General features: G+C 56.0%; 1 protein-coding gene across 4 annotated transcripts in view; it reads right to left on the reverse strand.

The window, feature by feature from the left end:
• The window catches only part of RBM23 (RNA binding motif protein 23), a 35,635-nt gene extending 24,105 nt beyond the window's left edge, over positions 1–11,530 (reverse strand). For 2 of the 4 annotated variants that reach the window (XM_090130149.1, XM_090130152.1), the window contains exons 1-7: positions 11,424–11,530; positions 10,962–11,026; positions 6,558–6,632; positions 4,935–4,982; positions 4,762–4,817; positions 2,763–2,813; positions 125–232 (exon numbers count right to left, since the gene is read on the reverse strand). In XM_090130149.1, coding sequence (XP_089986275.1) covers positions 125–232; positions 2,763–2,813; positions 4,762–4,817; positions 4,935–4,982; positions 6,558–6,632; positions 10,962–10,991 — 368 coding nt within the window. In that variant the 5' untranslated portion in view covers positions 10,992–11,026; positions 11,424–11,530. Of the gene's footprint in view, positions 1–124; positions 233–2,762; positions 2,814–4,761; positions 4,818–4,934; positions 4,983–6,557; positions 6,633–10,961; positions 11,027–11,418 lie in introns of all 4 variants that reach the window. The other 2 variants (XM_090130150.1, XM_090130151.1) reach the window with 2 other exon arrangements.
• Positions 11,531–12,757: the final 1,227 nt, after the last annotated feature.

Genomic DNA, 12,757 nt, shown 5'->3' on the forward strand with positions numbered 1-12,757 from the left:
GCGCCCCACATCCCCCATAACTCCCCATAGGACCCCATAAGGACCCCATAGGACCCCATAGGACCCCACAAGACCCCATAGGACCCCACAAGACCCCACAGGACCCCACAGGACCCCCCAGGACCTCCTGTCGTCGCGCCGCCGGTCGCGGCTGCGGGATCGGCGCCGTTCCCGGCTGCGGTGGCGGCTGCGGTGGCGGCTGCGGGACCGGCGGCGGCGCTCCCGGCTGCGGCTGCGGGGCGTTTGGGGTCAGAACGGGGGTGTGGGGGCAGGAAGGGGGGATTTGGGGGCAGGAAGGGGGTTTGGGGTCAGAACGGGGGTGTGGGGGCAGGAAGGGGGGATTTGGGGGCAGGAAGGGGGTTTGGGGTCAGAACGGGGGTGTGGGGGCAGGAAGGGGGTTTGGGGTCAGAACGGGGGATGTGGGGTCAGAACAGGGGGTGTGGGGGCAGAGAGGGGGGAGTTGGGGGTCAGGAAAGGGGATTATAGGGTCAGAGTGAGGAATTATGGGGTCAGAGAGGGGGGTGTGGGGTCAGAGAGGGGGGTGTGGGGGCAGGAAGGGGGATTATAGGGTCAGAGTGGGGAATTATGGGGTCAGAGAGGGGGGTGTGGGGGCAGGAAGGGGGTTTGGGGTCAGAGAGGGGGACGTGGGGTCAGAGAGGGGGGGGTTGGGGGTAAGAATGGGGCGTTTGGGGTCAGAATGGGGGGTGTGGGGGCAGGAAGGGGGGTTTGGGGTCAGAGTGGGGGATATGGGGTCAGAGAGGGGGGAGCTGGGGGCAGAACGGGGGGTGTGGGGGCAGAATGGGGGGTGTGGGGGCAGGAAGGGGGGAGTTGGGGGCAGGAAGGGGGAGTTTGGGGTCAGAACGGGGGGTGTGGGGTCAGAGAGGGGGGATTTGGGGGCAGGAAGGGGGATTATAGGGTCAGAGTGGGGAATTATGGGGTCAGAGAGGGGGGTGTGGGGGCAGAATGGGGGGTGTCGGGGCAGGAAGGGGGTTTGGGGTCAGAGAGGGGGGGGTTGGGGGTAAGAATGGGGCGTTTGGGGTCAGAATGGGAGGTGTGGGGGCAGAAAGGGGGTTTGGGGTCAGAGAGGGGGATATGGGGTCAGAGAGGGGGATTATGGGGGCAGGAAGGGGGGGGTTGGGGGTAAGAATGGGGCGTTTGGGGTCAGAACGGGGGGTGTGGGGTCAGAGAGGGGGGATTTGGGGGCAGGAAGGGGGATTATAGGGTCAGAGTGGGGAATTATGGGGTCAGAGTGGGGAATTATGGGGTCAGAGAGGGGGGTGTGGGGGCAGGAAGGGGGGTGTGGGGTCAGAGTGGGGGAGTTTGGGGTCAGAGAGGGGGGTTTGGGGTCAGAGAGGGGGCAGTTGGGGGCAGGAAGGGGGGTGTGGGGGCAGGAAGGGGGCGTTTGGGGTCAGAACGAGGGATTTGGGGTCAGGAAGGGGGGAGTTGGGGGCAGGAAGGGGGGTTTGGGGGCAGGAAGGGGGTTTGGGGTCAGAGAGGGGGATTATGGGGGCAGGAAGGGGGGGGTTGGGGGCAGGAAGGGGGAGTTTGGGGTCAGGAAGGGGGGTTTGGGGGCAGAGTGGGGAATTATGGGGTCAGAGAAGGGGGTGTGGGGTCAGAGAGGGGGGTGTGGGGGCAGGAAAGGGGGTTTGGGGTCAGAGTGGGGGATATGGGGTCAGAGAGGGGGGGTTGGGGGTAAGAATGGGGCGTTTGGGGTCAGAATGGGGGGTTTGGGGTCAGGAAGGGGGGAGTTGGGGGCAGGAAGGGGGAGTTTGGGGGCAGGAAGGGGGGATTTGGGGTCAGAGTGGGGGAGTTTGGGGTCAGAGTGGGGGTGTGGGGTCCAAGAGGGGGATTTGGGGGCAGGAAGGAGGGATTTGGGGTCAGAGAGGGGGATATGGGGTCAGAAAGGGGGGTTTGGGGTCAGAAAGGGGGCATTCGGGGTCAGAGAGGGGGGAGTTGGGGGCAGGAAGGGGGATTATGGGGTCAGAGGGGGGGGTGTGGGGTCAGAGTGGGGGGAGTTTGGGGTCAGGAAGGGGAACATGGGGTCAGAGAGGGGGATTTGGGGTCTGGAGACAGGATTTTGGGTCCAGAAATGGGGATTTTGGGGTCGGGAAATGAGGATTTGGGGGCCAAAAATGAGGATTTTGGGGCCAGAAGTGGGGATCTGGGGTGAGAAGGGAGGATTTTGGGGTCTGCAAAGGGGGATTTGGGGTGAGAAGGGAGGATTTTGGGGCCAGAAATGGGGATTTGGGGCCAGAAGTGGGGATTTTGGGGTCTGCAAAGGGGGATTTGGGGTGAGAAGGGAGGATTTTGGGGCCAGAAGTGGGGATTTGGGGGCCAGAAATGGGGATTTTGGGGCCAGAAGTGGGGATCTGGGGTGAGAAGTGGGGATTTTGGGGTCTGCAAAGGGGGATTTGGGGTGAGAAGGGAGGATTTTGGGGCCAGAAGTGGGGATTTTGGGGCCAAAAATGGGGATTTTGGGGCCAGAAAGGAGGATTTTGGGGCCAGAAATGGGGATTTTGGGGCCAGAAGGGAGGATTTTGGGGTCTGCAAAGGGGGATTTGGGGTGAGAAGGGAGGATTTTGGGGCCAGAAGTGGGGATTTTGGGGCCAGAAATGGGGATTTTGGGGCCAGAAGTGGGGATCTGGGGTAAGAAGGGAGGATTTTGGGGTCTGCAAAGGGGGATTTGGGGTGAGAAGGGAGGATTTTGGGGCCAGAAGGGAGGATTTTGGGGCCAGAAGTGGGGATTTTGGGGTCGGCCCCACCTGTGTCTGTGCTCACGGCTGCGGCTGCGGCTCCGCTTCCGGCGGCTGCTGCTAAAATTGGGGGATTTCACCCCAAAATCAGCCCCCAAAATCCCATCAAATCGCCCCCCAAACCCACAAAAAAACCCAAATCCCCTTCGTTTGCCCCAAAACCCCACAATTTTGTCCCCAGATCCCACGAATCTGACACAAAATCCCACAAGTCTGACACAGGTCTCACCAAAAAGAGCCAGAAATCCCAAAAGTTTGCACCCAAATCCCATCAAATCCCCCAAATCCCACAAAATAACCCCAAAATCCCATCAGGTTGCCCCAGAGCCCCATAAGTTTGCCCCTAAATCCCCCAAAATAACCCCCAAAATCCTTTAATTTGCTGCAAAATAGCACAAAATAACCCCAAAATCCCATTAATTCACCCCAAATCCTATAAATCTGCTCCCAAATCCCATAAAATCCCAAAACCCCACAAAGCAACACCAAAATCCCATTAATTCACCCCAAATCCCCCACTTTTCCCCCCTAAATTGCTTATTTTCCCCACAAATCCTCCATTTCCTCCCCCCAAAATCCTTTTTTCCCCCAAACTTCTCCTTTTTCTCCCCATTTCTCCCTCAAAAACCCCATTTTTCCCAAATCTCCACCCCAAAATCCCCATTTTTCCCCCATTTCCCCCCCAAAAATCCCCACTTTTCCCCCAAACCCCCATTTTTTCCCCCATTTCCCCCCCCAGAATCCCCATTTTTCCCCCAAACTCCCCATTTTTACCCCAAATCCCCACCTTTTCCCCCCAAAATCCCCCCCCAAAATCCCCACTTTTCCTCAATTTCCACCCCAAACCCCCCACTTTTACCCCAAATCCCCTTTTTTCCCCCATTTCCCCCCAAAATCCCCATTTTCCCCCCCAAATCCTCCTCAAAATCCTCATTTTCCCCCATTTTTCCCCCCAATCTCCCATTTTCCCCTAAAATACACCCCAAAATCCCCATTTTTCCCCCAATCCCCCCTTTTCCCCCCAAAATCCCCATTTTCCCCCATTTTTCCCCCAAATCCCCATTTTTTCACCCATTTTCACCCCAAATCCCCAATTTTTGCCCCAAGTCCCCCCCAAATCCCCATTTTTCCACCCAAAATCCCCCCAAAATGCCCATTTTTCCCCAAAAATCTCCCCCAAATCCCCATTTTTTTCCCCCAATCCCCCACTTCCCTCCCAACCCCCCATTTTTACCCCAAATCCCCCTTTTTCACCCCAAAATCCCCACTTTTCCCCCCTTTTACCCAAAATCCCCATTTTTCCCACCAAAAATCCCAATTTTCCTCACATTATTCCCCAAAATCCCCATTTTTCCCCCCAAATCCCCCATTTTTCCCCCCAAAAAACCCCAATTTCCCCCCATTTTCCCCCCAAATCCCACTTTTTTCCAAAATCGCCCTTTTTTCCCCCATTTTCCCCCAAAATCCCCATTTTTCTCCCCCAAAATCCCCATTTTTCCCCCACTTCCCTCCCAAACACCCGTTTTCCCCCCAAAAATCCCCATTTTCCCCAATTTTTCCCCCCAAAACCCCCATTTTTCCCCCAAAAAACCCCAATTTCCCCCCATTTTCCCCCAATATTCCATTTTTTCCCAAAATCGCCCTTTTTTCCCCCATTTTTCCCCCAAAATCTCCATTTTTCTCCCCCAAAATGCCCATTTCCCCCCATTGTTCCCCCAACCCCTCATTTTTCCCCCATTTTTCCCCCAAAATCCCATTTTTTCCCAAAATCGCCCTTTTTTGCCCCATTTTCCCCCCAAATCTCCCTTTTTTCCCCAAAACCCCCATTTTTCCCCCACTTCCCTCCCAACCCCCCCTTTTCCCCCCCAAAATCCCCATTTTTCCCCATTTTTCCCCCAAAAAAACCCCAATTTCCCCCCATTTCCCCCCAAAACCCCACTTTTTCCCAAAATCGCCCTTTTTTGCCCCGTTTTTCCCCAAAATCGCCCACTTTCCCCCCAATCCCCACCTGCTGCTCCCCCCGCTCTCCTTTTTGGGCTCCTTGCTCTGCTCCTCCGGCGGCGGCTGCGGGGTCAAAGGTCACAGGTCAAAGGTCAGCCCCCCCCCCTCCCCAAAATCGCCTTTTTTTACCCCAAAAAACTTCCGGCCCCAAAACAGCCTTTTTTAGCCCCAAAACGGCACCTGAGGGGGCGGAGCTTCCGTTGGTGGCTTCGAAGGTCCGGGCTGCGCCTGCGGGGGACCCAAAATCCCACAGATTCACCCCAAAACCCCTCAGATCACAAAAGGACCCCAAAACGGCCCCAAAATCCCACAAATTCACCCCAAAATCTCTCGGATCACAAAATGGCCCCAAATGACCCCAAAATGGCACAAAACGGCCCCAAAATCCCATAAATTCACCCCGAAATCTCTCAGATCCCAAAATGGCCCCAAATGACCCCAAAATGGCCCCAAATGACCCCAAAATCCCACAGATTCACCCCAAAATCCCTCGGATCACAAAAGGACCCCAAAACGACCCCAAAATCCCACAAATTCACCCCAAAATCTCCCGGATCACAAAATGGCCCCAAATGACCCCAAAATGGCACAAAACGGCCCCAAAATCCCATAAATTCACCCCAAAATCTCCCGGATCCCAAAATGGCCCCAAATGACCCCAAAATGACCCCAAAATAAACCCAAAATCCCACAGATTCACCCCAAAATCCCTCGGATCCCAAACTGGCCCCAAATGACCCCAAAATGTCCCCAAATGACCCCAAATGGCCCCAAAATCCCACAAATTCACCCCAGAATCCCTCGGATCCCAAAATGGCCCCAAAATCTCCTGGATCCCATAATGGTCCCCAAAGGCCCCAAAACGACACAAAACATCCCCAAAATCCCATAAATTCAACCCAAAATCTCTCGGATCCCAAAATGACCCCAAACGACCCCAAAATCCCACAAATTCACCCCAAAATCTCTCGGATCCCAAAATGGCCCCAAATGACCCCAAAATGGCCCCAAAATGACACAAAACGGCCCCAAAATCCCACAGATTCACCCCAAAATGGTCCCAAATGACCCCCCAGCCCCACAGAAGAACATCTCCTGTCCCACAGAGGAACATCTCTAGCCCCATAACCCCCCCACACACCCCATAACCCCCCCCCGACCCCATAGAGACCCCCCTGACCCCATAGAGACCCCCACCCGCCCCATAGGGATGCCCCCCACCCCATAGAGACCCCCAGCCCCATAAAGACCCCCCCCCACCCCATAGGGACCCCCAACCCCACACAGGGACCCCCCGACCCCATAAAGATCCTCCAACCCTCACCCCACAGACACCCCCAGCCCCATAGGAACCCTCCCCCCACCCCATAGGGACGCCCCCCACCCCATAGAGACCCCCACCACCCCACAGGGACCCCCCAGCCCCATAAAGACTCCCCTACACCCCATAGGGACCCCCCCGACCCTATAGAGACCCCCACCACCCCATAGGGACCCCCCCGACCCCATAGGGACCCCCAACCCCCCAAGAGGACGCCCCCCCACCCCATAGGGACCCCCCAGCCCCATAGAACCCCCATAGGGACCCCCCAGCCCCATAGAACCCCCCTTGACCCTATAAAGCCCTCCCCACCCCATAGGAACCCCCCCGACCCCATAGAGACCCCCACCACCCCACAGGGACCCCCCAGCCCCATAAAGACTCCCCAACCCCCCCATAGGACGCCCCCCGACCCCATAGGGACCCCCCAGCCCCATAGAACCCCCTTGACCCCATAAACCCCCCCGGACCCCGCAGCTCACCTCCTCCTTCTTGTAGGGCGCCTCCAGCATGGCCTCGATCACGATATCGAAATCGTCCGACGTCATGGCGTCCGTCTGCGGGGACAGACACACGGACACCGTGCAGACCCCACAGCCGCCCCATAACCACCCCATAGCCACCCCATAGGGATCCCATACAGATCCTACAGAGAACCCATAGCCACCCCATAGAGTCCCCATACAGACCCCATAGGGATCCTATAGATACCCCATAGAGACCCCATAAAGACCCCATAGGGAGCCCAAAGACCCCACAGAGTCCCCATAGGGACCCCATAAGGATCCCATGCAGATCCTATAAAGACCCCACAGCCACCCCATAAATTCCCCATAGAGACCCCATAAGAATCCTACAGAGACCCCATAGAGACCCCATAGGGAACCCAAAGACCACACAGAGTCCCCATAAGGACACCATAAGGATCCCATACAGATCCTATAGAGACCCCATAGCCACCCCATAGAATCCCCATACAAACCCCATAGCCACCCCATAGGGAACCCATAAGAATCCCATAGAGACCCCACAGACACCCCATACAGACCCCATAGCCACCCCATAGAAAGCCATAGGGAGCCCATAGGAATCCTATAGAAACCCCGCAGAGACCCCATAGGGATCCTATAGGGACCCCACAAAGACCCCATAACCACCCCATACAGACCCCATAGCCACCCCATAGCGAGCCCAAAGACCCCACAGAGTCCCCACAGAGACCCCATAAGGATCCCATACAGATCCTATAGAGACCCCACAGCCACCCCATAAAGTCCCCATACAAACCCCATAGGAATCCTATAGAGACCCCACAGAGACCCCATAGCCACCCCATAGGGAGCCCAAAGACCCCACAGAGTCCCCATAGGGACCCCATAGGGATCCCACACAGATCCCATAGAGACCCCACAGCCACCCCATAAATTCCCCATACAGACCCCATAAGAATCCTACAAAGACCCCATAGAGACCCCATAGAGACCCCATAGCCACCCCATAGGGACCCCATAAGAATCCTATAGAGATCCTATAGAGACCCCATACAGACTCCATAGTCACCCCATAGGGAGCCCAAAGACCCCACAGAGTCCCCATAGGGACCCCATAAGGATCCCATACAGATCCTATAAAGAACCCATAGCCACCCCATAGAGTCCCCATACACACCCCACAAGGAGCCTATAGAGACCCCATAGTGACCCCACAGAGACCTCATACAGATCCTATAGAGACCCCACAGCCACCCCATAGAATCCCCATACAGACCCCATAAGAATCCTATAGGGATCCCATAGAGACCCCATAGCCACCCCATAGCGAGCCCAAAGACCCCACAGAGTCCCCATAGGGACCCCATAAGGATCCCATGCAGATCCTATAGAGACCCCACAGCCACCCCATAAAGTCCCCATACACACCCCATAGGGAACCTATAGAGACCCCACAAAAAATACAGACCCCACAGCCACCCCATAGGGATCCTATAGAAACCCCACAGAGAACCCATACAGACCCCATAACCACCCCATAGCCACCCCACAGCCACCCCATACAGACCCCATACGGACCCCATAGGGGTCCTACAGGGATCCCACAGAAACCCCACAGAGACCCCATAGGGATCCCATAGAAACCCCACACAAACCCCATACAGACCCTATAAAGGCCCCATAGAGACCCCATAGAGACCCCATAGCCACCCCAAAGCCATCCCATACAGACCCCATAGGAATCCCATACAGATCCTATAGAAACCCCACACAGACCCCATAGAGACCCCACACAGACCCCATAGCAATCCCATACAAATCCTATAGAGACCCCACACAGACCCCATAGCCACCCCCACATAGAGACCCCCACCACCCCATAACCCCCATTAAACCCCATTAAAAACCCCATAAGCCCCCATTAAAACCCATTAAAACCCCCACAAACCCCATTAAAAACCCCATAAACCCCCATTAAACCCCATAAGTCCCCATTAAACCCCATAAGCCCCAATTAAACCCCATTAAAACCCCATAAGCCCCATTAAAAACCCCATTAAACCCCCATAAGCCCCCATCAAACCCCATTAAACCCCCATAAACCCCCATCAAACCCCATAAGCCCCATTAAAACCCCATATGGACCCCATAAGCCCCCATTACAAACCCCATAAGACCCCATTAAACCCCCATAAGACCCCATTAAACCCTATTAAAACCCCCATAAACCCCCATTAAACCCCATGAAAAACCCCATAAGCCCCCATCAAACCCCATAAGCCCCCATTAAACCCCATTAACGCCCATAAGCCCCCCTAAAACCCCATAAGACCCCATTAAACCCCCATAAGCCCCCATTAAACCCCATATGGACCCCATAAACCCCCATTAAACCCTATTAAACCCCATAAGCCCCCATAAAACCCCATAAGCCCCCATTAAACCCCATAAAACCCTATAAAACCGCATAAAAACCCCCATAAGCCCCCATCAAACCCCATAAGCCCCCATTAAACCCCATATGAACCCCATAAGCCCCCATTACAAACCCCATAAGCCCCCATTAAACCCCATAAAACCTTATAAAACCCCATTAAACCCCATAAAAACCCCCATAAGCCCCCATTAAACCCCATTAAACCCCCATAAGCCCCCATTACAAACCCCATAAGCCCCCATTAAACCCCCATAAGACCCCATTAAACCCCATAAGACCCCATAGAAACCCCATAAGCCCCCATCAAACCCTATTAAACCCCATAAGCCCCCATTAAACCCCATTAAACCCCATAAAACCCCCCATAAGCCCCCATTAAACTCCATTAAACCCTATAAAACCCCATAAAACCCCATTAAAACCCCCATAAGCCCCCATTAAACCCCATAAGCCCCCCTAAAACCCCATAAGCCCCCCTAAAACCCCATATGGACCCCATAAGCCCCCATTACAAACCCCATAAGACCCCATTAAACCCCCATAAGACCCTATTAAACCCGATAAGACCCCATAAAAACCCCCATAAGCCCCCATCAAACCCCATAAGCCCCCCTAAAACCCCATATGGACCCCATAAGCCCCCATTACAAACCCCATAAGCCCCCATTATAACCCCATAAGCCCCCATAAGCCACCATTACAAACCCCATAAGCCCCCATCAAACCCCATAAACCCCCATTAAACCCTATTAAACCCCATAAAACCCCATATAAACCCCCATAAGCCCCCATCAAACCCCATAAGCCCCCCTAAAACCCCATAACCCCCCATAAGCCCCCATTAAACCCCATAAGCCCCATTAAAAGCCCCATAAGCCCCCATTAAAAGCCCATTAAACCCCATAAGCCCCCATTAAACCCCATTAAACCCCATAAAAACCCCATAAGCCAACATCAAACCCCATAAGCCCCCATTACAACCCCATATGGACCCCATTACAACCCCCATAAGACCCCATTAAACCCCCATAAGACCCCATTAAACCCCGTAGAACCCTATAAAGCCCCATAAAAACCCATTAAGCCCCCATTAAAAGCCCCATAAGCCCCCATTAAACCCCATGAAAAACCCCATAAGCCCCCATTAAAACCCCCATAAGCCCCCATTAAACCCCATAAGCCCCCCTAAAACCCCATAAGCCCCCATGAAAAACCCCATAAGCCCCCATTAAACCCCCATAAGCCCCCATTAAGCCCCCATAAGACCCGATAAAACCCCATAAAACCCCATAAAAACCCCATAAGCCCCCATCAAACCCCATAAGCCCCCATTACAAACCCCATAAGCCCCCATTAAACCCCATTAAATCCCATAAAACCCCCTAGAAACCCCATAAGCCCCCATCAAACCCCATAAGCCCCCATTACAAACCCCATTAAACCCCATAAGCCCCCCTAAAACCCCATTAAACCCCCATAAGCCCCAATTAAACCCCATATGGATCCCATAAACCCCCATTAAACCCTATTAAACCCCATAAGCCCCCCTAAAACCCCATAAGCCCCCATTACAAACCCCATAAGCCCCCATTAAACCCCCATAAGCCCCCATTAAGCCCCCATAAGACCCGATAAAACCCCATAAAACCCCATAAAAACCCCATAAGCCCCCATCAAACCCCCTAAGCCCCCATTACAAACCCCATAAGCCCCCATTACAAACCCCATAAGACCCCATTAAACCCCATAAGCCCCCATCAAACCCCATATGGACCCCATAAGCCCCCCTAAAACCCCATAAGCCCCCATAAGCCCCCATTAAACCCCCATAAGCCCCCATTAAACCCCATAAAACCCCATAAAAACCCCATTATAACCCCATAAGCCCCCATTAAACCCCATTAAACCCTATAAAACCCCATAAAAACCCCATAAACCCCGTTGCTGCCGCCCCTCACCTCGCTCCCCGCCTTCCCCCCCGCCTCCATCTCCACCGGGGGGGCGGCAGCCGCGGGCTCTGCTCCTATGGGGACGAACCGCCAATTAACCCCTCATTAATTAACCCCTCATTAATCCCCCCCCCCCCCCCCCCCCAATTAATTCATTCGCAGCCCCCCCCACTTTTAGCCCCGCCCCCTCCGTGACGTCACGGCGCCCGCAACCCCTCCGCGACCCCGCTAAGCCACGCCCCCTCGCTAAGCCACGCCCACGAGGCCACGCCCCTCTCCTCCCTCCTGGCCCCGCCCCTTAACCCCGCTCCCCTCCCCCCCGCCGCCGCCGCGCATGCGCGCTACCCCCGAGCCCCCAAACTCCCATTTTCCCCCCTTTTCTCGCCTTTTTTCCGCCCCGATCCCCACCCGGCCCTCCCCCGGTGACGTCACGCCCCTCTCGGTGACGTCACTCCGCCCCTCCAACCTCACCGGGGCCCTCTCCGGCGGCGGCGGAGTCGGCGGCGGCGGCGGCGGTGGACGCGGCCCTCCAAGATGGCGGCGGCCCCACCGGAAGCAGTGCGCCTGCGCGACGCTCGCCCCGCCTCCCGAGCCTTGCCGTTGGTCGGCGCGCCGCACGGAGCCCTTCGATTGGTCGGCGCGGAGCGGAGCGCTGATTGGGCGCAGGGAGAGGCGTGGCCCCATTGGCCGCCCGCCCGCCGTCGCCGTGACGACGCGGTCCCGCCTCTTCCGGGAGAGGCGTTGCCATGGAAACGCGGCCTACTTGCGGGGGGTGAAGCCTCAGGGAGCGGAAAGCGGGGGAATGGGCCAAAAAAAACGGGACGAAGCGGCACGAAATGGGAAAATCCAATAAAAGGCGTGGGGAAATGGGCGCGAGCGTGGAAAATTTTCCTTAAAAGCGGGAAAACTGTGGCAAAAAGGGGTTTACTGAGTAAACGTGCGCACCGCAGGGACGTTGGGGGCAAACGGGGAGAAAACTGGGAGAAAGGAGTTGAAAAATGGCACCGCGGGGGCAAAATACCCCCACAATGGCTGCCCCCAATCTGAGATGGCCGCCCCAACCAAAGATGGCCGCACCCAAAAGAAGAGGACGCCCTTTAACACAAGATGGCCACCCCCAGCCCACCCAGGAAGTCCGCCCCCAACCCAGCGTGACCCCGCCCTGAGATGGCCTTTAACCCAAGATGACGGCCCCCAACCCACCGTGACCCCAACCCAAGATGTCTGCCCCCAACCCAAGATGGCCACCCCCAATCCAAGATGGCTGCCCCCATCCCTGCCTCAAATCGAAGATGGCTGCCCCCAATCCAAATGGCTGCCCTCAGTCCAAGATGGCCACCCCCAATTCAGTGTGACCCCAACCCAAGATGGCTGCCCCCCCATCCCACACTGACTCAAATCCAAGATGGCTGCTCCCCACCCAAGATGTCCGCCCCCAACCCAAGATGGCCACCCCCAATTCGGTGTGACCCCAACCCAAGATGGCCACCCCCAACCCAAGATGGCTGCCCCCATCCCACACTGACTCAAATCCAAGATGTCTGACCCAAATCCAAGATGGCCACCCCCAACCCAGTGTGACCCCGACCCAAGGTGGCGGCCCTCAATCCAAGATGGCTGCCCCCATCCGATTCTCACTCAAATCCAACATGGCTGCACCCCGTTCAGTGTGACCCCAACCCAAGATGCCCGCCTCCAATCCAAGATGGCTGCCCTCAATCCAAGATGGCCGCCCCAATTCAGTGTGACCCCAACCCAAGATGTCCCCCCCCCCCCCAACCCAAGATGGCCGCCCCCATCCCACC

The sequence above is a fragment of the Phasianus colchicus genome, chromosome 39, assembly GCF_987193195.1.
Source record: "Phasianus colchicus chromosome 39, bPhaCol1.hap1.1, whole genome shotgun sequence".
Taxonomy (NCBI): Eukaryota; Metazoa; Chordata; class Aves; order Galliformes; family Phasianidae; genus Phasianus; species Phasianus colchicus.